The sequence below is a fragment of the Tursiops truncatus genome, chromosome 1 (assembly GCF_011762595.2).
Source record: "Tursiops truncatus isolate mTurTru1 chromosome 1, mTurTru1.mat.Y, whole genome shotgun sequence".
NCBI classification, from domain to species: domain Eukaryota; kingdom Metazoa; phylum Chordata; class Mammalia; order Artiodactyla; family Delphinidae; genus Tursiops; species Tursiops truncatus.
The window spans coordinates 163,386,948-163,413,514 of record NC_047034.1 but is presented as its reverse complement, the minus strand read 5'-3'; the positions used below and the strand labels follow the sequence as shown (position 1 = coordinate 163,413,514).

The window sequence follows — 26,567 nt, the reverse complement described above, 5'->3', positions numbered from 1 at the left end:
GAGCCCGGGTGGGCAAAGCCATTTGAGGTGTGGCTCCCACTTGCCTTTCCCACCCCGCCCACTGAGTCCCCACCGCACTGCACTTCCCAGTTTCCGCCCCTGGACTTGTCTGCATCCCTCTGCCACCCTCTAGCCTGGCTGACTCCTTCTCATCCTCCACATCTTAGCTGAGGGTTCCCTCCTTCGAGCAGTGTTCCCTGCCCTGTGCCCCTAAAAGGTTTAGGTTCCTCCCCTGTGCATCCCTCCACTTCCATTCTCACCCAGTCACTGAGTGTATCATCGTTCCCATCGGGATCCTCCACTGGACTCTGAGTGGCTTGAGGGTGGGGACCAAGGGGCTTGGTTCATATTTGTGTCCCCACAGCCCAGTGCCAAACCTGGCTCAGAGCAGGACCTGAGAACACATCATTTGGGGTGACTGCATACAAGACCACACTCAGCGGTTAGCCTGGTCCCACTGTTCCCTCTGTGGCAGACGGGGGCCTTACCTGGGCCCCAGAACTGGAGCTGGGAGGGAAGAAGCCCACCTGAGTGCAGGCAAGTAAGAAGGCAGGTGAACAAATCCTCACTCCCACCCCCAAATACCAAGGCGCACAGAGATGAGGGTACCTGGGAGCATATTATAAAAGTTTATGTTACAACAAAAAACCCTATAAAAACATTTCATCCCAGGGAGCGCCTCCAGGGCTGCGGGGTGGGGGGAGGTTCAAAGCACACGGACAGTCCAGATCTGGGATGCCCTGTCCTTGGCCAGCTCCCACAGCACTGCGTGGTCCCGGTCGTAGCCCTGGCCACCTGGGGGAGGGGGTAAGAGATGGGGAGATGGTCAGAGAGAGCTGGGGACTCTGCTGCCTGCAGGAGCCTTCTCCCACACACATGCTCAACTTACCCTTCACATCTAGGATCCGGCCTTCAAACATCTGGCTGCAGATATGGCCTGATTCACTGATGCTCCACGTCTGGCGGGGAAGGCGGCTCTCAGCCCACAGCACTACCTTGGAGCCGGTGCTGGGGGTGCCAATCACCTGCAGGCTCATGGTGGGGGCCACCTGAGGCCCCAGGAGGTCGTCAGGCACTGGCCTTCCCCACAGAGACTCCACCAAACCCAAGACACCATTGACACACCCAGCTTTGAACCCTGGCTTGTATGGACTGTGACTCTGGGCAAATCTAATCCTTCTGAGCTCTGGTTTCCTTGGGGACGGCTGTTGTGAGGGTTTAATGTGAGAAACCATAAAAGGGCTGGAAAAATATGAGCTCCTCCAGGAAGCCTTCCATGACTGACTCCTGAAGCACAGGCTTTAGCAGCAGACAAGCTTCCCCATACTTACTGGCTATGTGACTTTCAGCCAGTTACTTAACTTCTCTGTGCTTGTTTCCTCACCTATAAAATGGGAAGTATAATAGAACTTGCTCCCTAGTGCCCTCTAGGGATTACATGAGGCATTCACATGAAGAAACCTGCAAGGCGCCTCCCTCCAATGCCACCTTCTCGGGAAGGGCTCCCCTTGTCAGAGCTACTGATACTTCCTATTTTCCTTTCTTACTGTATTTTTCCTCTATTGCATTTTTTAACACCTAAGGTACTAAGATATTTTACTCATTTGTTTCTTTCTCTCCCCACTAGGATGCAAGCTTCAGGAGGGCAGGAGTTGTTTCTGTCTTCTCACTGTTATATTCCCAGCACTTAGAACAGGGCCTGGCACATGGCAGGTGCTCAGGAAATGTCTGTGGAGTAGATCTATCATTATTAATAGGATCCAAATCTGTCACAGGATATCAGAGCTGAGTGGTCCCTTAGAAGCATCTGGTTCAACGCTCTTGTTTTGCAGACGGGAGACAGGCCCAGAGAAGAGCCCAAAGTGCCCAGGGGTACACAGCCTGCATTCTCCACCTCCACCAGGGTCCTGGTGTTTGTGTATCTCTCTGTCTCTCTGGCCAAAGGCTGGGTCCTGTTCCTGACTGGGAACAGGCTGGGAGTCCCAAAGGTAGGCTTAGTGAGGGTCTGGGGCCCTGGTGACCCTGTCCCAGTCCCTAAACTGGTACCTGGTTCTTCAGCAGCCCATCCTCGTAGTACCAGATACAGCTGCCTCCAGCTTGGGGCTCAGAGACCACCACGCGGCCCGCCTTCATGTCCTCCACGTGGTCCGGCACTGCCAGGAATCCCCCCAGGGCCGCATTCCAGAGGTGGAAATAAGCCCGGCGCTGGTGAGTGGGGGGAGCTGAGAGTCAGAGGTCTCTGGGCAGGGATGCTCCCACTTGGGCCCCCAAGGCCCTCAACTCTGGACCCTCCAGTATCCCAAGCTCCCAAGCTCTCCCTCCTGCCCCAAACCATCCTCGACCCTGCTTCTAAGTCACCCCTTCTTTCTCACACATATGCCGGGGGCACATACACAGTGCACACGCACACAGTTCCACATCTGTAGAGATACACACAGAAACACTGGCAGATACACCCAAGATCCACATGGTTGTACAGGAGTGCCGCAGATACAAACACATGGATACACATCGAAATGTACGCTCACACTATTTGCTCCCCCAGCCGACTCCGCGCCAGGCGCTTATGTTTGCCAAAAGTTTGGATGTGTATAGGAATACAGATGTGCACACACACTTACAGAGAGAAATGCACGCACTACCCATGTTGAAGAGGTACCACAGCAGGGCGGACACTGGGCTGTCAGACATCAGACCTGGCTCGGCCCCAAATCACCTGGGGGTCTCGGATGGTGGTGACAGTAATAATAGTAATAATAATAATCACGGCTAACGTTTGTTGAGTGCCTAACCATTCAAGCACTGTTCTAAGGGCTTTACATCATTATTATCTTCAATCCTCTAAACACCTCTATCATACACAGCACCCGCATTTTAAAGATGAGGAAACTGAGGCCCATGGAGGTAAAATACTTGTGAAGATTGCAGAGCAAATTCTTGTCCACTTCTCTGGGCCTTTATTTCCCCATCTGTAAAATGTGAAGGTTGGAGATAATCTCCAAGATTCCTTCTAGCAATGATGTTATAAGAGTCTGAAATAGGGACCACACAAGTTTCCTCACACAAAGACACACACTTTCAACGGTGTCACAAGTACAGGCACGTGCAGTCATAAATATACTCTCACAGATGTACAGGGTGAGGGGATGACAAACATCCCCCCACAGATCACCTCCAGAGGACACATGCATACAAGTGATATCACAGACGCAGAAACGCCCTCAGATGGGCACGCGTGTGCGCGCGCACACACACACACCCCCCTCTGTGGCCATGCCTCCACATAAATGCACATGCACATAAATGAGACACATGTCCAGACATGCACTCACAGACATACGGAAACACAAGTACAGACACAGTGTTTCAAAGTGAAGTGTGCTTACCACTGGTGGGTGGTACAGGAGATAATTTTCAGGCTTATGTGGATAAGCCTTATTGTTAAAAATTTAACGGTAATGAATTCATCACAATGTCTATTAAGGAAAAATCATACATACACATCAAACCCATGATCTTATAGACATGACTCCTTAGGGTAGGATAAAGTAAAAAAAAAAAGTGAGTTGGTTTAGAGGAAAATATTAAGGAGACAATGGTTCAGAAGGAATGATGGTGTGACAAAAATTGTGACAAAAGTACACAAAGGCTGAGTCTGGGAAACATGAGAAACGCACAGACAGACAAACAGCCAGACAGACTGGCCCAGACGTGCTCAACCCGACATGCTACCTACCTGCTTGATGGGGTAGAGGGAGCCCACCCTCTGGGTCCCACTGTACGTCAGCCAGTTGGTGATCTCGCAGCTGCCCACCAGCCACTGGCGGCCCCGGAAGTCACTGTGCTGGCACAGCACCCAGCTGGGCCCCGCAAGTGCCGCAGACACAGCGAGGAAGACAGACAGGCAGACAGGCAGGCAGAAGAGGAGGAGCAGCCGTCAGAACATTCTCCACCTCCTCCTCTCTCATGCCCGGACTCCTCTGCCTGGGGTTCAGGTCCCGGAAGGGGGTAGAGAGGTAGGCTGGGAGGGAGCTCTGGGGTTTGCAGGGCAGAGGAGGGTCCTGGAGAGCACCTCGGGCTGGGGTCCAAGCCCTGAGGGCCAGTGACCCTTCCCCCCCTCTCCCTCCTGGCGTGGAGGGGAGTGCAGTAGAAGTGGGGGAAGACCTGGAGGCCCCCGACCTCCCTCCCTCCCTCGCAGCCCCCGCATCCCCGCGGCACACTCACAAGCCCCCCTTGATCCGTACAGACAGCACGTGGTTGTTGAAGCCCTCGGCTTGCAGGCTCCGCAGCTCCCCACTGAGCTCGATCTCCTTCCCCTCGAAGCACTCCAGGCCATACAGGAAAATGGATGGCTCTGAAAAGTGCTGCGGCCGGGGGCACAGAGAAGGGGTGAGGCCACGAGAGTCCCCGACTCAGTCCCTCTAGTTCCAGACACCCCAACTCCCAGAATGGTCTTTCAGGTTCTCTTCCCTCCTGAGCTCCACCCCACAGGGCCCCTGACTCCTGGATGCCGCCAGCTGGGTGGCCCCCGGGTTCTCAGATGTAGCATGTGCCAGATAGAACCCCCATTGCCCCTCAAACCTCCTCCCCAGCAAATGGCGCTTCTAAGATGAGTGACAAGAATAATACTGGTCATTATAGCAGTTCTCATGTATTCAGGGCTTACTACACGCCAGGTTCTGTGCCAAGTGCTTTACCTGATCTTATTATAACTTCTCAACTGCCCTATAAACAGGTGATATTATTATCCCCACTTAGAGGGAAACTGAGGCTAGAGAAGGTAAATCACTTGCTCAAGGCCCTAAGGCCAGGCTTCAGAACCAGGTCTGTTTGTCTTCAGAGCCCAGCATGTAGTTGTACAGAACCTGGCTCTGTCTATTATCAGCTGCGTGACCTGAAGCAAGTCACGTGACCTCTCTGTGCCTCAGTTTTCACGTCAGAAAAAGGGAGAAGATAATAGTTATATGGCTCATAGGGCTGTGGTGAGGATTAAATGCCTTAGTGCATGGGAAGCCTTTTACACACTGCCCAGAGCATGGTACAGCAAACACCAGCTGTTCTGCTTGTGTCACTCCCACTGGCCACCCAGTCCATAACCAAGTCCTACAGACTCCAGGTCCTTCATCAGCCCATGTCACTTCTCTCCACATCTTCCTAGTCCAGGACATCATCATTTGTCCTGGATCACTGTAGCAGCAGCCCCACTGCCTTCCTCCCGCCCACCGTTCCCCCCACGCAGCAAAGCCACCTTGCTGTTCCACTCCTCCCTGCCCAGAATCACCACCTCATCGGTCGCCCCTGCTCCCAGCCCACCCCTGAGTGCTAGTCCCTCCTGGCCCTGTCCCACCTCAGTTTCAGGACACAGCACTCTGAGCTGTAATCTTTCTGGGTTCCTTGAAGGCAGGGCTGTGTCTGATATATTGCAGGGCTCCAGGACCTATCTCAGCAGGGGCTCAATAAATCCCTAGTAAGCTGACCTGGCTTTGAAGCCCTGGGGTCAAGGGGACCTGGGGTGGTTCTGAAGACTGGGTTTAAGCCCCAAAGCCCACTCAGCAGGGAGAAGAGGCTCTGTGTGTGGGCTCCCCCAGCAGCAACCCCTGCCTCAGGGGTGCCTGGAACTGGAGCAGGGCACTTACCAGGGGCACCTTCTGGAGAGAGCCCAGGACCGTGGAGGCCAGGCAGCCCATGGCTGTGAGAGTGGGGAACTCGCCCTCAGAGAGAATGTGCTGCTCACCCTCAAAGTTCTTCTCATCAAACAGGATCCAGCTGGGGAAGGAAGGGGAAGAGTGGGGGGATGTGAGTAGATATTTGAGCCCACCCTCTCCTTGGCCTGCCCAGGCCCCCCTGAGATACAGCAGAGTGGATGCAGACTTGACGGGGATCCCCCGGTCCAGGGGAGGCCAAGGACAAATGAGCATTGCAGCAGCAGGGACTAAGGTCAGACTTAAGAAAGGACTGAATGAAATCATACCGCCCTTCGGGGAAAATTTGGCAACATCAAGCAAAACTCCATGCACAATTACTCAGCAATCCCATTTCTCAGAATCTATCCCAAGGGTCAGAATCTAACCCTTCAAAAACATGAAATGACACATACATAAGGCTATTGATTACACACTGTTTGCAGTGGCAGAGTGGGAGCAGCCACATGTCCATCAATTGGGGATTAATTGAATAAACTAAGAATCTGGAGTGTACCACAGCAGTCAAAAAGAATGAGGAAGAGTTCTTAAAGGGATATAAAGTGATATCCAAACTGTTAAGTAAAAAAATCAAGGTGGGGCTTCCCTGGTGGTGCAGTGGGTGAGGGTCCGCCTGCCAGTGTGGGGGACGCGGGTTCGTGCCCTGGTCCAGGAGGATCCCACGTGCCGCGGAGCGGCTGGGCCCGTGGGTCGTGGCCGCTGAGCTTGCGCATCCGGAGCCTGTGCTCTGCAGCGGGAGGGGCCACAGTGGTGAGAGGCCCACATACCGCAAAAAAAAAAAAAAAAATCAAGGTGCATAACAGTGTTTACAGTATGCTTCCTTTTAAAAAAATTGAGATATAATTCACAAACCATAAAATTCACTCTTTTAAAGTGTACAATTCAGTGGTCTTTAGTATATTTACCAGGTTGTAGTATGCTTCTTTTTGTGTAAGAAAATGGAGGAGGAGGAAAACCAAACATATTTGGTTTCTATAATTATATGTAAATTTATGAGTGCATATTTGCTCATATCTTCAAAAAGAAACAATGGATGAATAAACTAAACACACACACACACACACACACACACACACACACACACGCACAAAAGATTACCTATAGGGGAAGGGAGTGGAAACGGTAGCAGGGACAGAGATGAAAGCTATTGTTTTTTTAAGTCTTGACTTTGGAAATATTATGGACTGAATGTTTGTATCTCCCCAGAATTCCAATGTTGAAGTCCTAACCTCCAATGTGATGGTCTTTGGGAGGTAATTAGGTTTAGATGAGATCAAAAGGTTAGAGACCCCATGATGGGATTAGTGTCCTTATAGGAAGAGGAAGAGATAGGAGCTTTCTTTCTCAGCCATGTGAGGACACAGCAAGGAGGCGGCCATCTGCCAGCCAGGAAGAGAGCCCTCACCAGGGAACCAAATCAACCAACACCTTGATCTTGGACTTCCAGCCTCCAGATCTGTGAGAAAATAAATTCCTGTTGTTTAAGCCACCCAATGTATGGTATTTTGTTACAGTAGCTCAAGCTGACTAAGACAGGAACACTACAAATATTTTATGTAATTAGAAAACAGAATTAAGTAAAAATGAGAAGTATTCATAAAAATTAAAATAAACAAAATAAATGAACCTAACTGTGTATCAGGTTGGTGGCATAACTGCACAGAAAAAAAGTATTATTTCAAATGTCTTAAAAACACAATAGTTTGAACTGTACATACCTAATGGGATGTAGGTGAATGTTCTGAGGACAAAAAGAACAACAGAGAGACCTCAAACAGCTTTCACTGGTTTTTACTGTTAGTAGTAATATCAGTATTATAATTTTGAAACACCTAGCGTGCAGATTTTGGTCTCCAAAGAGCATTATGCATTAAAAGCAACCAGGATTCTTTGGGAAATGATTCCCGGTTTGAGGCAAAAAATGTACAAAATGATCCTGGAACATCTTACTGCACCAGAAAAACAAGGAAGTTATAAAAAAAACTATTGGGGTCATATAAAAAATACCCAGGAAGCAATTTGGAGGTGCTCCCATTTGCCAAAGATGAAACAATTTGAGTACACAAAAGAACAAGTGACTCCAAGGGCCTGGAGCATTTCATATACATAAAAAACCCGTGAGTTCATAACAATACTTTAAAAAATCTTCATTGGTCAGCTCTGGAGGTTGCTAGGGCACCAATTCAGAAATTATTCTGAAAATTGATAGAAAGGGGCAAACACTGATTCTTGGGAAAAGATCAAACGGCCTTTTTTGTATAAACTATTTCAGGTAAACAAATAGTTGAAAAGGGAAAGTTCTTCTTTATAGAAGTATTCCAGCCAATATATGTATAGGGAATAACAAAACTTAGAAAATCATTTTGTAACCTCTAAAGAAATAATGGGTCTAGGCAATTATCATCAATGGATGCTAAAAATCTTTAGGTGAAAGGTCAGAGAGGAATCTTATAATGTAGGGATCTTCATATCATTAAAAATGGGACAGCTAGACATGCGCCTCCTGATGTGATGCAGTGGGAAGTATACATACCACCTCTCATAGTCTTCTTGCGCAAAACAAAACAAAAAACCCTGGATCTCATCAAGCCTCTAGATCTAACTACCAGTTTACAGGAAGTATGGGGCACAGAGGAACAAAATTAAAACACCACCAGGAAGCAATCAGGTAAATACAGAAGATGGGAAACTTACAGGGCAAATTATTGGGTTCTTTAAACGAGTAAATGGTATAAAATAAAAAGAAGGGAAAGGTACTGTTACACATTATAGATCAAATGGACCACATGCAATGTGTGGACCTTGTCTAGATCCTGAGAAAAACAAACCAATTTCACAAAGGCATTTTTTGAGATAACGGGAGGAATTCGAACATGGACTGGGTATTAGGTAATAATAAATTATTGTTAATTTACACTATACTGTCTACAGTTTTTACATTTTCTACTAAAACTTTATTTTGCTTTGTTTGCTTTAAGATTGAATGATTTGGGATAGAATAGCTAATCTCAAGGAAGCCAAAGGAAGGAAATCATTTGCAACAAAGACCTCTAATTACAGCCTCGATTTCCAAGCTGAGCTAAGTGCTTCTGTGCAGGTGCCCCCCACCCCCCTCCCGCCCCCGTCTCCCCTTCCCCACTTTCTCACCTGCCGCCGTGGACCCGGCAAGATTGGGGCTGGAAGGAAGGGGGAAGAGAGGTCTGGTCATCCTCAAAGGAGATGTGGTCGCCCAGGAAGTCCGGACCGGAGAAAAGCTGAATCTGGCGGCAGACACGGAAAGAGATGAGAGTGAAGGAGGGTGATGGAGTGGGACAGAGAGAATGGGGAAGTGGGGGAGAGATTTGAAATGAGGGAAGAGGAGACATAGGCCCCCCCACCAGCTCCTTACCTTTGAGACAAAGTGCATACTGTGCTCCCCGACCTGAAAGGAGGGACCGAAGTTTCGAGATTTAAGGGGTGTGCTAGCCCCCAGCCTCAATTCCTCTGGTTTCAGTATTCCCGACCCTTTCCGCAGGTCCCTCACCCTCCAGGTCCGTATTAGCCCCGCCCCTTCCAGGAGGCCCCGCCCCCAGGAGCTCCAAGCCCTGTTGTTCCAGTCCCGCCCACCACTGCTGGGGGACGCCAAGCCCCTCCCCTCTAAGAGGCCCCGCTCCTGCGGCGGGCACACACCTGCAGGACCGGCTGCAGAGAGGCGAGGGCGCTGTTGCTTGCGCCCCAGTCGTCGCAGTTGCGGTACACGCCTTTCTCCAGCACGTACTGCTCCCCGGAGAAACCCACTTCCTCATAGGCCACCCACCTGCAGGAAGGGCGGGGCGCGGGTCAGCGTGGAGGAGCCAGTACCTCTGCTGGAACCGCCCCCGGCCGGCCCAGCTCCCGGAGCTTCCGTCACTCACACGCCGCTGAGCACGTGGATGGCCTGCGTTCTGGGGCCGTGTCCCGCCAGCTGCACATCCGGCAATGCCTCGCTCACCTCCACGCCATGCCCCTCAAAGTCCATGGCCTCAAACAGCACCACCTCCGGGTCCCCGAAGTCCTGGGCCCCAGGGACAGTCAGGTTGCTCCCGCCCACCGACGGAAACCCCTGGGAGTGCCCAGACCCCAAGGACGCAGTCCACCAAGGGACTTTGCGGTGAGGTGATCAGTGTGGGCTCGGGAAAGGCATTAGGAGGGAGAGAGGCTAGACCTCAGGGAACACTTCCAGGTGCTCTCGAGAACAGGGAGAGGAGGCGCAAATTCTTCCCTCAACAGATTGTGCTGGGGTAAGTATGGCTGTGGCCAGAGGCAGAGGGATGTCCCAGTTGCTCTTGCTTACCGTCCGGATGACTCGCAGGGAGGTCAGCGCCTTGTTATAGCCTCCCCAATGTGACCAATCAGCGTATTTTCCCTCCTCCAGCAGATACTGGTGACCCCGGAAACCCTCCTTCTCGTAGCCCACCCAGCTGGGGGAAGGGGGAGGCAGACAAACAGACTCAGTTACAGGAAGCCCATGGATGTGTAAGAGAGCTGACCCCACCCCTAGGCAGACCAGGTCACTTCCCATCCCGGAGGGTAGAGGCTAGTGGGGAGGATGAGGTAGAAGGAAGGGTCCTGAGTCCTCACCAGCCCCCAAGAACTTGCAGGGACCCCACAGAGGCCAAGCTGGGGCTCTGGCCGTCCTCTGGCTGCTGCAGGTTGTAGATGTCTCGGCTCACTTCCCAGCTCTGGCCCTGAAAGCCTGGGGCCTCATACACTACAGCCTGCGGGGGAGAGGGGCTGTGTGAGGTTGGTGGGGAGTGATCTGGACCCAGACCCACCCAGCCACCCCAGGATGACTCTACCCAGCATCAACCCAGAGCTAAGCCCTCCCACTCCCTCACTGAGCCCCAAGCCCTTACCTAACTCCTGTCTCTTCTCTGACCTCTGACCTGGTCCTTACACATCAAAAGCCAGTTCCCAGTTAGCCCATCGGGTTTCCACCCCACCCCTCCCCAGCCCAGCCTCTAGCCCCCAGCTCCCACCTCTCCCACCTTCTAGTCCAGGCCGTGATAGCCACACACATACAAACACCCCACCCAAAGGTCCTCTTTGACCCTGAGGCCCAGATGCCTACCTTGGGCTCCCCTGGCTTCTCCACACTTGGGCATCCCTGCAGAGGAGACAGAGCTGAGACACCAGCCCAGAGGTGCGGGAAGACAGATGGGGCTGGTGACCTAGGGTTTACTTGTTCCTGGAGCCCCTAAAAATGGCCAACCCCATGTCCTCCCTCTCCCCCAACCCTTGGACTAATCCTCCCTCTCCTCCAATCCCATTCCCAATAGGAGCTCCCAGGCCCAGCCTCTTCACCCAGACTACAGGACAAGCCTGTTTGGGACCACCTGCTCCTTACCAATCTCATGGGCTTCAGGGAGCCCACACTGGGATCTGATGCACCCCAGGCCTCTGGGGTGGGGTACTCTCCAGGCTCCAGGATGCAGGGAGTGTCTTCAAAGAAGGGCTTGGGGTACAGAAGCCACCTGAGGGGAGGCAGAGAGGCAGCTGCACCCCAGACTCCTGGGAACACAGATTAGTGGATGGGGTGGAAGGGGTAGAGGGGGGAAAGAAGTTTTGGGGGAGAGGCCCCCATCAAGGGGACTCTGGAGGACATTTCAGGCCCCCATAATTTCCTGCAGCAGCCACTCCATTGATCTCCCCTCCTCCGACCTGGCCCTCTCTAATTGCACACAGCGGCTGAGAGTTCTTTCCAGCAGCCGGACCTGCTTAAAAACTCCTGGTAATTCCCCATTAGCCTCACAATACAGTCCAGCTACACAAAGAGGCCTTTTGTCCTGTCCCCCTGCCTTCCTCCTGGACCTCACGTCTCCCCACTTGCTGCTTTCTTTGGCCAGAGTGAACTTTCAAAGTCAGTCTCTCACTTCTGGGCCTTTGCAGGTGCTAGTATACTCTTTTCCCCATTCATTCATTTAACAAATATTTAGGGGCATCTACCCCATGCCAGGCCCTGTTTCAGGCATCAGAGATACAGTAGTGAACAAAACATACAAAGTCCCTGCCCTCATGGAGCTTAGATTCTTCTGGGGCTGACTCGTCCCAGCTGAGGAGTCTCCTCCTCCAGGAAGGCTTCTCTGACCTCAGGCCGGTTTGGTGCTGTTCTGTACTCCCACAGCCCCGTGTCTCTCCATCCTGGAACTCTGGATTGCCACTGTCTGCTTGCTTGCCTGGCCCCACCAGTAGACTGAGCACTTCTTGAGGGCAGGAACCATGTCCTGTCACCTCTGTGTCCCCAGCACCCAGCACAGTGAATGTTAAATGTAGGGTTCCCAGAACAGCCCAGACTCACAGTCCTGCGGAGACAGTGGCAGATGCCACCTGCAGAGGCCTCTCCAGGCCCTGGGGGTCCTCCAAGGCCTTGCTTAGCTTCACTTGCTCCCCCTTGAGGCCCTCCTCAGAGTACAGGCTGATCTCTGGGGTAATGTAGTCCTACGGAAGGAAAGGGGTGGAAAAGTGAAGTATAAAACAACAGTCCTCAGAGACCAGCCACACCCACACCTTCTTCCCCAAGTCTGTCCAGCTGGGGACTTCTCCCCAGAAGCCAGAAATGACTAGAGTGTTCTCTGAAGGTCAGCCAGACAAGCCTGGGACCAAAGCCCTCACTGGTCCCGCACTGGCCCTTTGGGACCTGAGGCCAAAATTCCCAGTAGGAGCCTGCCAAGTGCCATGCCCTTTGCCTTGAAAGGCAATGGTGGCGGGAGGGGCGGGATAGACAGCCACTTCCTGAGGTCTCACTTTGACCCTTCTTTTGTATACAATTCCAGACTGCATACAAATCTCTATGCCTGTCCAGACTGGCCTCCTTAACCCAGGAAGCTGCAGGTCCTCTCAGCATTCTGGGTGTTTCTTCCTCACTCGGGCCATTTTCATTCACTCACTCCATCAAATGTTTATGAAGCACCTACTGGGTGCAAGGCATATATATAAGGGGCTGTCCTACCCCTTCTCATTTGGTCTTCCCAACGAGAGTTATTACGCGCCATTCGCAGGCTAGGAAAGTGAGGCTCAGTGAAGTTAAGTGGGCCGCCCCAGGGCACACAGCCTGTAAGTAGCAAGACCAAAAACAGAGCACTGCAGTTTTTCTTCACCGTTGCAACCCAGCACGTCCCAGGTGCCTGATACACACTAGGCACCCAATCAGTGCTGAATGAATCAAAGGAACCCAGGTCCACTGGACTTCAAAGCCCTTGTTTTTCTCTTGTACCTCATTACCTCCCACGTGAAGATGACTTTATTGTGAGAAGCCCACAGTAAATTGTCCACAAATATTTGTGTGTTTCTGGAGAGGCTCTGAAAATTCTTGTCCCCTCCTTTGCATGGCTGGGCCACTGCCCTAGTTAAGATTCTCATCCTCTCTTACCGGGAGGATTTCAACAGCTCTGAACTCAGGGTTATTTGTCCTTCCATTAAAAACAACAACAAAAAAAACAAATTAAAAAAAAAAAACCAAAACGTCGGCTAGGCCCTGCTTTTAGATCTTTGTGTTCTCATCTGGGTCTCCCTAGTGGCCAGGACGGCTTTGTCAAGCTTAATTTTAGCAGTTTGTAAATTTGTGTTATGAAAACAATATTATTTTTCCCCACTTTACAGATGTGTAACTATAATAAGACTATGTCTTTTCAAACCACATACCCCTCCCTCAAAATTCAGAGGCTCCCCTTGGCTAGAAATCACAGCCCTTCCTGGTCTTCCTGTCTCCAGAATCCCTGTCTTTTCTCCTCCTGGCAACCAGAGGGATGTTTCTAAATCTCTAATCTGTTTATATGGCTTTTCTGCTTCCAACCCAGCCCTCATACCCTAGCTTGACCATGAGTCCTACAGGGCAGAGAGCAGATCTCCCAACCTACTCATTGCCTGGCGCGGTGCCGGGCACACAGCTGACATGAAAGAGCATCTGTGAGCACGTGAATCAGCATACATCCATGGCACCTTGGTTCTGGCCGTGGGCCTGAAAGCTTGGGCCCGGGGTGGGGAGGTGAGTGCTCACCCCTACCCATTTCTGTTGCCCTGACTGAATCCTTCTCCAGCACTAGCTGGAGCTACTGGAGTTTGGCCTCTGCCTGGCCCCTGCCTCCCCAAGCCAGGCTGAGCACACCCAGAATCCTTTTCTTCCCCACTGGCTCCGAGGTCGGGACTTTACAGGGGAGAACATGATAAACCCTCTTCAGGCACCGATCCCATATGATCTCTCCCAGAAATTCCAACTCTAGGTACCTGAGGCTGTCTCCCTCCTCAGGGCCTGGGGCTTAGGGTAGATGGGCAAAACCTGGTCCACCACACCCAGCCACTCACCCGGACAACCCTCCTCAGGGAGCCGATGGCTTGGGTACTCCATGCTGGCCCCAGAGCTCCAAGTTCCACATCTCCTTCAGGCAGGACCAGCTTCTGGCCCCGGAACGCCGGCTCTTCGTATAGCACCCAGCTGCGGGCACAAAGACCTAGGGTCACTGAGTGGGGAGACGATGTACCCACGAGACAGGGTCTCTGGGTAGCTGAGGGGGTTTCTGCCAGGCACTTCTCACTGGGCACTTCCCACTGCCCTCACATCCCCCAGGTTCACACGCAGGACCCCGCCAGGAACTCCGGACTCACCAGCCTCGTACCACCCGTATGGAAGCCACGCGGGCCCAGCCGGAAGCATCAGCAGTGTCTTCCCAAACCTCCCTGCTGCTGCCTTGGCAGCCAGGCTCCGAGAAGAGCGTCATCTGGAGAAGGCACAGAGGGGGTCCTCGGGCCCTGTCCACAGATCTCCCACCTCCTGCTGCCCCACCCATTTGCCCCCCACTCCCTACCTTTCCAGGCCTGGTGTTCAGTTTGCCCTGGGTCTTCAATGCTGAGCTCTGGAATGGAGAGCGGTGATAGATCTTATGGGGTTGCCTCCTTACTGTCTCCCCCAACCTGCCATTCCAGGAACCCCACATCCTCCCTATGGCCCTCCACCCCCAAAGAGCTGGCCCACAAAGGATGCTACACTTGCTCCCAACCCCCAGGTGCCTTCATCACTCTGTCCCTGGAAGCTGTCCCCTTCCCCAGCTTCCAAGCTATCAAGCCCTTTGGAATCTACAGTGCAAATCTGCTGTTTGGATAGGGAGACGGAGGCCCAGAGAAATGTGGTCACACTGAACTAGACCTCAGACCCATGCCCCTGGCCCCTGGAGACTCTGCCCCCAGTATCATGGTCTTCACACCATCCAAACCCTGGCCCAGATGAGGCCAGGCCCCCTCCATTGCCCACCCAAGGCCTCACTTACCCACCCCTCCGGGGACTGGGCACATGCGGGCTTCTCTGGAGGTGGCCTTTCCCTGTAGAGCAGGGGCAGCTGTCCTGGCACCTTCTTGAGCCCTGGTGCCCTGTGGGATGGTAGAGCGGGTGGTTTTGTGTCCAGTGGTTCCAAAGTGGGGGCCTCCTTGAGGGCAGGCACCAGGCCCCCAAAGAGAAGGCTGCCTCCAAGACGGGAAGTGGGCCGGCTGCCTGCCTGCCACTCTGGCCCGACTTCTGGGTAGGCGTCCTTGGCGCCTGCTGTGTGCTTCTTCATCATCTCCAGAAGAGAGCAAGAGACCTGGGGGGGTCGGGCAGGGTGGGAGTCCCAGGAGGGGCCGGGCCTGGCTTTCTCCTGCCTGCGCTGGAGATTTTCACTGTCGCTCAGGTAGGGGTTCTGTGGTTCCTCCTCCTCCTCCTCTCCCTTTTCCTCTTCATTTGCTTCCAGTGCGGGCACCCCCTGGGGGCTGGGTCCCAGCACCCACGGCCCAGGTTGGTCCTCCTCGATGGCAGGCAGCGTGGCGTATATGGCCAGGGAGGAGGAGCGGGGGGATCGTGGCAGCCGGTGAGTGCGGAGGATCTCGGGGGGCTCCATACTCCGCAGGGTGTCCAGGAAAATCTCCAGGTCAGCGGTCAGGGCCACCTCCTCCTCCTCCCTTGATGGCTCCGGGAACGTCTTGCCCTCGGTGGAGTCAGGGACAAGCTGGGACTTCAGGCTGGCCTCTGCTCCTATCAGCCTCGGGGCAGGGGGGCCTCCTGGGCTGAGGGATACCTTGCCCCCTGAGGAGGAGGGGGCAATGAAAGCAGTAGGGCCCTGGACAACTACTTTCTGGGTGGAATATGGGACAGTAGAAGAACCAGGGCCCTGGACAACCTCTTTTTGGGTAGGAGATGAGATGGAGCTCTCCTCAGATTCCTGAACCTCCCCTTCCTGTTTGGGGGGTGGGACAGCAGGAGCTGTCAGGCCTTGACCAGCCTCCTCCTTGGTGAGAGGAAGGGCAAGGCTGCCTTCAGTACTCTGGACAACCTCTCTTTGGGTGCTAGGGCTGCCTTCTGGGGCCTGGGCAACCTTGGTTGCTTTAGGGGATGAGTCAGCAGGAACCCCAGGGCTCTGCACTACCTCTTTCTGGGTAAGGGAGAAGATAGGGACATTTTCAGAGTCCTGAACAACATTATTCCTTGGGGAGGATGGAGCAGAAAGACCTCCTGGACTGGTGACAGCCTTCCTTTTTGTAGAGGATGGAGCAAGAGATTGTCCAGGGACTATAAGAACCTCAGGCTTCACCGTGGGCAGGCTGGTGGCAGCAGGGGGATCTGGATGCCCTTCCCTTTCGACGGAGGGCCAGGCCTGGGGTCCCCTGGGCTCGAGAGTCAGCTGGGCCCTAGCATGAGCAGGTACTTCCGGCTGCTCTGGGGGGTGACCTAGGCCCAGGGAGGGGGTTTGGGTCTGGAGTCTGGGAGAGGAGGGTACTGGTGTGTGACCCTGAGAGGTCTGGAGAGGGAGCTGGGTGGGGCTGGACGCTCTCTGCACGCTTGGGACCTCATGGACCCTGGCATCTGGGGCTTTGTCCTGGTCTCGGTCCGGGTGGGTTGCAGGGACATCCTGGTTCTGAGGCGGGTGGGCGTAGTCCGGGAAGCCTGCGGGAGCCAGGACAGATCCGTCCTCTGGCTCTGCTGTCCCCGTCTCAGGCGGCTGCCCCGGGGCTGCACCCTCTGTGCTGCCCAGACCTGGACTCCTTGTCACAGCAGCCAGGGGCCTGGGAAGCCGGCTGGCGGGTGGGCTCCACCCAGCAGGCACAAGGCTACTTAGCAGCTCCAGGGCCTGGCTGCGGCTGGGTGAGTCCTCGGCTCGGGGGCTCACCACCGCTGCCTGCACCAAGCGGGCAGCATTGCGGCCCCTGGGCAGGGCCTTGCTCGGGAGCGGTAGCCCCACAGAGTTCGTCACAGAGCTGTTCACCTGTCGGTGCACGTGTCCTCCCACCACCATGGTCGCCCGCACAGTGCGTGTCACCTGCCGTTCCTCGAGGCTCCGGGAGCTTCCGCCAGTGAGACTCACACCCGGGCTGGGCCTGGGCTCATGGGGCCCATGCACCGGCGCCAAAAACTCAGTCTTGGCCGTGGCTCCTGGGCTCAGTGGCTCAGTCCTGGGGTCCTGGGGACTGCCATCACCCTGGTCCACAGCCTCCTTTGGCCTTCCCACTGGCCTTTTCTCCTTGGGGGGCAGTGTGTACTTTTTGGAAAAGATGGGCCCATGGCTCTGGAGGCTTTTGGAGCCAGCCCTGTCCCCGGGACCCCGGTGATTCATAGTCTCTTCTTCCAGCGCAGCAAAGCCATTGACTTCCTCCTGACGGTGGCCATACTCAGACATCTCCTCCCGGCGGACTTCCAGCTGGGGCCCTGATACCAGGGACACCTTGTGAAAACGGTGTTTGCTCTCTTCCTGGGCAGGGGGCCGCTGCCGCCATGTCAGTGTGGTACTCACCACTCGGGCCTTGGCCCGAGCTGGGGGCCCACTGGCCTCCTCCTTGTTGGGCCCCAGCAACGGATCCTGAGGTGTCCTTGGCTCACTGTGGTCCAGCTCACTGCAGAGGGTGCCGGGAAGAGGAGAGACAGGGTCGGGCGTGGTCAGGGTGGCTGTCTGCAGTGCAGAATCACTCCCCCTGCCAAGGTCAGGCTGAGTAACCGCAGGCAAATCATGTGAGCTTTGGAGCCTTTGTTTCTTCATCTGTAAACCGGGCACGGTACTCTCAGATCTCCCACCCCTCTCCCTACTTTCAGGTGTTCTCCTTTGCCAGGGTCCTTCAAGGGGTGAAGCTAAGGGCTAAGCCTAGAAGGAGAGAGAAGGGAGAGAGCAGAAAGGCATATGGGTCTGACCCACTGGTCTGTGGATGGGGCTGGGACTCTGCCCAAGGAGCCCTGGAGCTAGTCCTCCAGGAGCTGAAAACTAGAAAACCGAAAAACTGAGAATTAGGCAAGTGACATTCTGACCGTGTTTCTGATCACTATAAAGGAAGGTAGGTAAGGAAAGGTAAGGAAGGAAAGGAAGGAAGGTAAGGAAAGACAGCTTTGGCCTCCAGCAAAGTTGGGTTCCCCCTGGCCCTGTCACTCAATAGCAGGATGACCTTGGGCAGCCACTTCTCTCCGGCAAGCTTCAGGGCCCCCAGCCACAAAACTGGAATAACAAGAGTATGTGCTGGGTTCACAGGGTTATTGTCAGCATCCAGTAGGAGAGAAAGAATAAAAACTCACTCTATGAGAAAAACAGATATCGTATATTAACGCATATACGTGGAATCTAGAAAAATGGTACAGATGAACCTATTTGCAGGGCAAGAATAGAGACACAGACGTAGAGAACGGACGTGTGGACACGGTGGAGGGGGGAAGGGGAAGTGGGATGAATTGGGAGATTGGGATTGACATATATACACTGCCGAGTGTAAAATAGATAGCTAGTGGGAACCTGCTATATAGCACAGGGAGCTCAGCTCAGTGCTCTGTGGAGACCTAGATGGGTGGGATGGCGGGGACGGAGGTCTAAGAAGGAGGGGATATATGTATACATACAGCTGATTCACTTTGTTGTACAGCAGAAACTGTCACAACATTGTAAAGCAACTATACCACAATTAAAATTTTAAAAAAAGAAATGGATGTTAAAAGAAAAAAACTCACTTTATAAACTAAAACACTGGCTCATAAGCTTCCTCATAAAGAAGAAATTATTCACTATGGAAAACAGTATGGAGGTTTCTTAAAAAACTAAAAATAGAGCTACCATATGATCCAGCAATCCCACTCCCGGGTATATATTCAGAAAAGACGAAAACTCTAATTCAAAAAGATACACGCATCCCAATGTTCATAGCAGCACTCTTAACAATAGCCAAGACATGGAAGCAACCCAATTGCCTAGCAACAGATGACTGGCTTAAGAAGATGTGGTATGTAAATACAATGGAATATTACTCAACTGTAAAAAAGAATGAAATATTGCCATTTGCAGCAACATGGAGTATTATACTTAGTGAAGTAAGTCAGACAGAGAAAGACAAACATTATATGATATCACTTGAATATGAACTCTAAAAAATAATACAGGGGCTTCCCTGGTGGCACAGGGGTTAAGAATCTGCCTGCCAGTGCAGGGGACACAGGTTCAAGCCCTGGCCGGGGAAGATCCCACCTGCCGCGGAGCAACTAAGCCCGTGTGCCACAACTACTGAGCCCATGAGCCACAACTACTGAAGCCCACGCGCCTAGAGCCTGTGCTCCGCAACAAGAGAAGCCACCGCAATGAGAAGCCCACACACCGCAATGGAGAGTAGCCCCTGCTCGCCACAACTAGAGAAAGCCCGCGCACAGCAACGAAGGTCCAATGCAGCCATAAATAAATAAATAAATAATACAGATGAATCTATATGCAAAACAGAAACAGACTCACATACATCGAAAACAAACTTATGGTTACCAAAGGGGAAGGGGAGGGGATAAATTAGGAGTATGGTATTAACAGATACAAACTACTATATATAAAATAGATAAGCAAAAAAAAAACAGATAAGCAACAAAGATTTACTGTATAGCAAAGGGAACTATATTCAATATCTTGTAATAACCTATAGTGGAAAATAATCTGAAGATACATATAACTGAATCACTTTGCTGTACACCTGAAACTAACAATTATAAATTGTTATTAATTAACTACACTTCAATTTAAAAAAACAGAATAAATTATTTATAAATTATAAACAAGGGACTTCCCTGGTGGTCTGGTGGTTAAGACTCTGTGCTCCCAATTCCAGGGGCCTGGATTTGATCCCTGGTCAGGGAACAAGATCCCATGTGCATGCTGCAACTAAAAGATCCCACGTGCCACAACTAAGACCCAGCGCAGCCAAATAAATAAATAATTTAAAAAGTTATAAACAAACATTCCCACTTTGCACATGAAGGGGGGAAGGCTCAGAGAGGTTAGGAAACTTGCCCAGAGTCACACAGTAGCAGAGGCAAGAGTTAAACCCAATCCTAAGTGCTTAACCACCAAATCAAATTCCCTGATGTATCTGGTAAACTTAGACTCTGTGGTTTGGGGGTTTACTTTTATTTCACCTCTTTTTTTTTTTTTTTTGCAGTACGCAGGCCTCTCACTGTTGTGGCCTCTCCTGTTGCGGAGCATAGGCTCCGGATGCCCAGGCTCAGCGACCATGACCCACGGGCCCAGCTGCTCTGTGGCATGTGGGATCCTCCCGGACCGGGACACGAACCCGTGTCCCCTGCATCGGCAGGCGGACTCTCAACCACTGCGCCACCAGGGAAGCCCCTGGGGGTTTACTTTTAAAGGAGGCCATACAGTGACTGGAGGGGCCAGTCAGCTACTAAGACTTCCAGGCTGCACTGAGCAGGGCAATCCTATTCTCAGGCCTCAAGGACCCAAAAGGTCAGCTTGTTCCACATCAGCCTCAGTACCAGCCTGTCTTCAGCTCCTCCTTTCTGTGAGGCAGCCCCCAGACCATTATAAGGGCAGTTAAGGCCAGAAATGGACCCATGCCCCCAACTTCCCTCCTCCCTCTCTATTTTCCTCCCTCCTGAGAGGCTGGTAGAACCCAGAACTTTGGCCCTGTCTTGTGGCCCCAGCAGTGACTCAGGTTTTATGATGGGCAGAGATGAATGGGGATGAGGCCCAGGGAAGCCTGACCTGACTTGGGGACCACTGGTGGCTGTGACAACGTGTGGCCTGGCCCAGGACGGGGTCTGAGTGGCCCCAGAAAAGCCTTGTGTATGGGGGAGGTGAGAGGCTGAGATGGATGCCCAATCCTTTCCCCGGGCCAGAATTCCTGAGAGCGACACACTCAGACACCTGAGGCCCTGGATTGCAGCCCTTCCCTGAGGCCTGACCCTCTCCCCTGTCCTCCTTGCTGAGACTCCCCCGCACATGGAGCTTCACCCCTTGACGAGCCCCTGTCCCAAGTCTAATCTCCATTTCTGAAGAACAATAACAACTACCATTCGCTGAGATTCCCTGTCCGTGACGGCAGATAGTAAGGGTCAAAGCCTGGGTTCTAAGTCATTTATTCATTCATTCATTCAGCACTAATCGTGACACGTGATGCGCTAGGCCCTGGTTAGGTTCATCCAAAGCCAATTTTCTCTTGGAGGTGGTATCCTAGGAGTCCAGAAGTCAAAGAATTAGACATAAAAACAGGAACCACATTTGGAAAGCCTCCATAGGCTTTGGCAAAGCAACAGGAGAGCAGCTTCAGAGGAAGCCATTGGTAATCAGATCAGATATATCAGTGACTTATGATTCTATGCTTCTCTCAACCCAACCCCTGGACAACACCCCCGATAGTCATTCATTCCACAAGCATGTGATCATTTGTTTCTGCTTGCATACCTCTAGCCAGCGACAGGGAGGTCGCAATTTGACAGCTGACCTGTCCCATCCCTGAATAGTTGTGATGGCTAGAATGTTCTTCAAACTATGCAGGAATCTGCCTGCCTATAGCCCTCCCCCATATGGTCCTTCCTCTGAAGACACACCCCAATGACCCAGGATGCCTCTCCCAGGCCAGCAGAGATGCCCATTTCCAGAGCCCTCTCTTCTTCAGGGCCCAGGACCATAGGAGGATTTGTCACAGGTTAACCTGTGCCTTCCAAATCAGGTGTGTGGGGCTCGGAAAGGGAGAGGCTGAGGAGGGGGCGAGGGGAGTGTGGGAAAGAGCCTCATCTAACCCGACACGTCCTGGATTCTCCCCGCTTACCTGTGAGTCACCCACAAACTAGGTCAAACCAGCCCACAGGCGTACAAGCTCGTGCTGCGTCACACACAGACACACACGGCACAGACGCACAGAGTCACACAGGCACAAAAACGCACATAGATGCTTACCCCAACGTACGCAGTCAGACACACAAGCAGAGTCAGTCACAGACACTCGGGGATACACACACAGGGACACAGCAGACACACAAGACATACACAGAAACACACAAACACAGTGACACATGCACACACATTAACAGTACACACACACACACACACACACACACACACACACACACACACAGAGTCTATTCACAGCCCCCAGCCCTCCTCCCCTTGAAATTCACCCTTATTTGAACAGATGCACACACTTGGATGCATACACATCTTACATTTCCAGACCCAACTGCGTTGTGCCTCCCCACCCCCCACATTTGCCAATCCTGGCCCAGAGAACCCTCCTCCAGAAAGGGAACAGAGAAGGATGACAGCCCTGGAGGTCCTCTTCCTTCCTTTCTAAGTGAGCGCTTGCCTCCTGCGAGTCTGTCATTATCCACCTGTGCCCAAAATAGTCGGAGTAGAAGATGGAGCCCAAGTCCCCCAGATGAACCGCCTGCTCCTTCCTTTCCCCTCTCCAAGGACTGCCCCTCCCACTCACCCTCCCTCTCTCTGCAGCCCTTCTCCCCCAGCTGGAGCACAACCTCCCCCGGCAGCAGGTCTCTGAGCCAGCCTGGGTTGCACATGTCCCTCTTCCTTGTCACAGAATCATTACCCTGACTCCTGCCCAGAGGCCTGGTCATCCCTGATGCTGCCTCTGCTGACACAGTACTGCCAAATCTGCTCCACGAGGTTACAGAAAGCTCTGCAGTCCACACTCAACACTCCACTGCTTGCACGGGGCCACCGAGGCCTCCGTTAGAGGCAGGAGAGAGAAGTAGTTAGAACACAGGTACCCGGGTTCAAATTCTGGCCCCTTCACTTTCTAGTTGACTTTGAGCAGGTGATGAAACCTCTCTGAGCCTTAGTTTCCCTATTGTAATTGGGGTGGAAAGGTGGAGAGCAGGATTAGTCCAACTTCATGGGGCTGTTGTGAGGATTAAATAGAATTATGCTTAGAAAACGAACCATAAGTGACAGCCGCCACCATCATCGTTAGGAAATTTTCAGAGCCCTGTTTGAGGCCCAGTGCCCTTCCTGGTGGTTCTAGAGAGATCCCATGTTCATCCCCTCTTCAGGGAGTTTTAGGGGACACATCCTTCCACCTCTGAGCCCACCAGGCAGATTCAGGAGAGTAATTTCAACACAAATTAAAAACGGAGGCTTGGGAAACTCAGTGCCTGTTTCCGTGGCTGCCAACACAGAACCATGTGGGGTAATTATTGCTGCGACTGAAGCTTTATTAATAAGCATCCCTGAGCTTCCCTGGTGGTGCAGTTGTTAAGAATCTGCCTGCCAATGCAAGGGACACAGGTTCGAGCCCTGGCCCGGGAAGATCCCACATGCCGCGGAGCAACTAAGCCCGTGCTCCACAACTACTGAGCCTGAGCTCTAGAGCCTGCAAGCCACAACTACTGAACCCACATGCCACAATTACTGAAGCCTGCGCTCCTAGAGCCTGTGCTCCGCAACAAGAGAAGCCACGACAATGAGAAGCCCGCGCACCGCAACGAAGAGTAGCCCCCGCTCGCCGCAACTAGAGAAAGTCCGCGTGCAGCAACAAAGACCCAAAGCAACCAAAAATAAATAAATAAATAAATTTATAAAAAAAAATCATCCGTGCTATTTCAGCAGCCCAACTCTCTAGAGTTCAAAGTATTTTCCTGTAACCACCTCCTCCTTCCTCATCTCCAGCTACCAAATCTACCTGACAACTCAAGGCCCAGAGAAGTTAAGCAACTTGCCCCAGGACATACAGCACTTTGGCTGAGAGCCTCTTCTCAGGCCGGGAATGTGGTCTCCGGAACAGAACGAGGGAATGAGGGTGTGTTGCTGAGGATAAGGTGACCCCTCCCCCATCCTCTCCATGACAGGATATCCCCCTCCTCAGTCGGACAGAGGAATAGGGAAGCACTGGGCCCCAGGATGTAGCCTTTGGATGAGGGGAGGGAAAGGAGGGCAGAGTTGGGAAGGGGAGGGGATGGCAGAGTCAGCTTACCCCCAGGGAACTGAATGAATGGGCCTTGAGTTGGAGAAGCCCGGAGACAAGATAGAGACCCAAGAGGGGGCAGCCTTGCCGGTTTCCCCTCCCCGCGTTGCCTCATGTGGCTCGAAGTCGACTCACCATCTATGCGGAGACCCAGGCATCTGGCCAGCCTGGAGCTCCTGCCGCTGGGCCGTGCTCCCCTGATGTGGTGGGGCTCTCAGCCGGGGCTCCTGAGGCAGGTCCACCAGGCACCCTGTGATGGGGCGGGGGCCCTGGGGAGGCTCCTGCCAGCCCCTGGATTCCTCAGGGCCGCAGGCGTGGGGAGCTGGTTGGGCCAGTTTGGGCTCCTGAGTCTCCTCCCCAGGTGCTTGCCCACGCCCCTGCAGGGTGCTGGTGATGTGGTAGCAGAGGGACACTCACGTAGAGTCTGGGCTGGCTCGGGCAGGGCTGGCCCTGCGCTGGTAGGCTCACCCTTTTGCCCCCTCTGCCCTGGGGGAGGATGCTGGGCGGGGCCGCACGTCTTCCGGGTTGCTGGGTGGCTCAGGCCTCAGAGGAATCTCCTGGGCTGTGTACGGGGGTTGCAGGCAGGTGCAGCCTGGAGATCCTTGTTCCAAATATCCAGGAGCTGGTGGGGGCATGAGGGACACCTGGTCCCAGCAGGCTCTGCTGAGGTCACCGCCAGTGCCAGGCTCTCTGGCCCCACAGAGGCAGAGTTGGCCAGGTCAGAGGCGCTGCCCACTGCTGGCCTCTGTAGGCGCCCCGGTGGCTCAGCAGACCGCCCTGAGCTGTGTCGTCGCTTCCAAAGCCAGGAGCCACGGCTCCCTGCCCAAAGGTCCAACTCTGAGAGGCTCTGGGCTTGGGCCTGAGGGAAAGCAGAGGCAGAGGCCGGGTGACAGCATCACTCCCCTGCCTTCTGGGTACCCCTGACACCCCGGCTGCCCTCCTGGTCACAGAAGAAGCTGAGCAGAGCTCTGACACCAAGCAGAGCTGCCTTAAGGAGAGACTGCCTCTTAAGCCACAAGATCTGGACAAAGAGGCAGAGCTCTGGAAAGGCCCTTCAGCATTTAACTCACCCCTTCCCATTCTACACACGAGGAAAGTGAGGCCCAGAGTGGACACTGACATGACTTAAGTCACACAGTGAGGGCTCCTGATTCTCAGGCCAACTGCTGATTTCCCAGGAATCCTCTGGCCTCCAGCCCTTTGGCACCAGCTGCCCTGGGCCTTAGGGGCTTTGTGGGCATGCCTGCCACAAATGCCTGTGGCCTCTGCCCGCTCCTGGCTTCCAGAGAGCCTGCAGCCAACTCCCCAGTACCCTCCCAGCCCAAGATTCCCAAACACACTTGGGAGGAGGTACTTGGGCATAGAGATGTTCTTGGGACAAGAGCGAGCCTGGAAAGAGGTTTCGCCTAAGTGGGGCAACACTGACTTCTGTCCACTGTCTTCCCCTGGGGCCCAGCCTAGCTGTGTGTGTGAGGGGAGAGGGTTCAGGACCACAGACCCAAATGGACACTGCCATCCAAAACACCAGTTTTCAGGGATGGGTTTGTGTCCCTGGCAACAGAGGAGGCAAGTCTGGGGTCAAATTCCTCCTAGCAGGGGCCCTTGATCCCAAATGCCTTCATTTACTCATCTATGAAATAGGTGCAGCCTCTCACTCCCCAGAGGCTGAACATCTCAAGAAACAGGAGGGTTGGATGATTCATCTGGGGGCCCGGAGCAAGGCAAGCTGGGCTTGATTCTCAGCTCTGTTACTTTCTAGCTGCAATACCTCTTGCGTCTTAGTTTCCCCATGTGTAAATGGGCGTGATAATAAAACTATTGCTTCCTGGGAGTGCTGTGAAGACTGTATGAGATAATCCATGCAGAGTACCAGCAGTGCTCAGTTAAATGCTAGTAACGATTGATAGTACTCAGGATCACAGAGAGACACATGGCTGCTTGAGCCTCCTCCAGGGGAAGCCGTCTGCTCCTCCAGGGGGTGGGGCGTGGGGGACCTTGTCTCTGTCCAATCCATGGCTCAGGTCCCCACTGATGATGGGGAAACTGCAGGCAGAAGGTTAAGGCACTGGCCCAGCGTCACCCCTGGGGGCAATGCCAGGAAGTGGGGAAAAGGGGTCAAAGATGGGGAAGGTCAAGCTAAAGGAGGGAGTTTGGAAAGGGGTCCTGAGAACAGGTACTGCCCCTACATGGCTCCCCCAGGGGCCCCGACATTAGGAAGCTGTTTTCTGAGCATCTAGGCCCTGCACTAGAGGTTCTACATCTGTTACGTTATTTCTCACAACAGCCCTAAGAGGCATTACTGTTCCCATTTTGCAGATGGGGAAGCTGAGGTTCAGAAGTGGGAAGTGATCTGCTCAGGGTCACACGGTGAATCCGTGGCAGAGGAGGGATGAGAGAACTCCAGTTGCCTAACTTGTAAGTCAGGGTTCTCAGGGCCGGCCCAGCCCGTCCCAGAGCTTCTGCTCCCCTACACTCCCCCACCCTTGTATTCTCTCCTACCTTGAGGCTGACTCTGCTGGTGCTGCCCTGGCCCTGGGCCAGGTCAGGGCAGCTCTGGCCACCCCAGGGCCTGGGAAGGAAGCACAGGGAAAGGAATGAAGTAGTCTCCTCCTCTCCCACCCCCAGACTGGACCTGGTGGCTCTCCCCCCCTTCTCTCAGGGCCC

The 26,567-nt window shown here is 53.4% G+C and overlaps 1 protein-coding gene across 1 annotated transcript in view; it reads right to left on the bottom strand.

The window, feature by feature from the left end:
* Positions 1-615: 615 nt before the first annotated feature.
* CRYBG2 (crystallin beta-gamma domain containing 2) overlaps positions 616-26,567 on the bottom strand; it is a 28,935-nt gene continuing 2,983 nt past the window's right edge. Inside the window, 23 exon segments of the mRNA XM_033840466.2 lie at positions 616-795; positions 890-1,049; positions 2,047-2,205; positions 3,737-3,860; positions 4,225-4,364; positions 5,637-5,766; positions 8,850-8,962; positions 9,091-9,123; positions 9,372-9,498; positions 9,596-9,735; positions 10,015-10,141; positions 10,302-10,438; positions 10,792-10,827; positions 11,068-11,194; positions 12,019-12,158; positions 14,022-14,151; positions 14,322-14,434; positions 14,522-14,569; positions 14,981-17,570; positions 24,039-24,306; positions 24,309-24,375; positions 24,377-24,537; positions 24,540-24,762. Coding sequence (XP_033696357.2) covers positions 707-795; positions 890-1,049; positions 2,047-2,205; positions 3,737-3,860; positions 4,225-4,364; positions 5,637-5,766; positions 8,850-8,962; positions 9,091-9,123; positions 9,372-9,498; positions 9,596-9,735; positions 10,015-10,141; positions 10,302-10,438; positions 10,792-10,827; positions 11,068-11,194; positions 12,019-12,158; positions 14,022-14,151; positions 14,322-14,434; positions 14,522-14,569; positions 14,981-17,570; positions 24,039-24,306; positions 24,309-24,375; positions 24,377-24,537; positions 24,540-24,762 — 5,382 coding nt within the window. The 3' untranslated portion in view covers positions 616-706.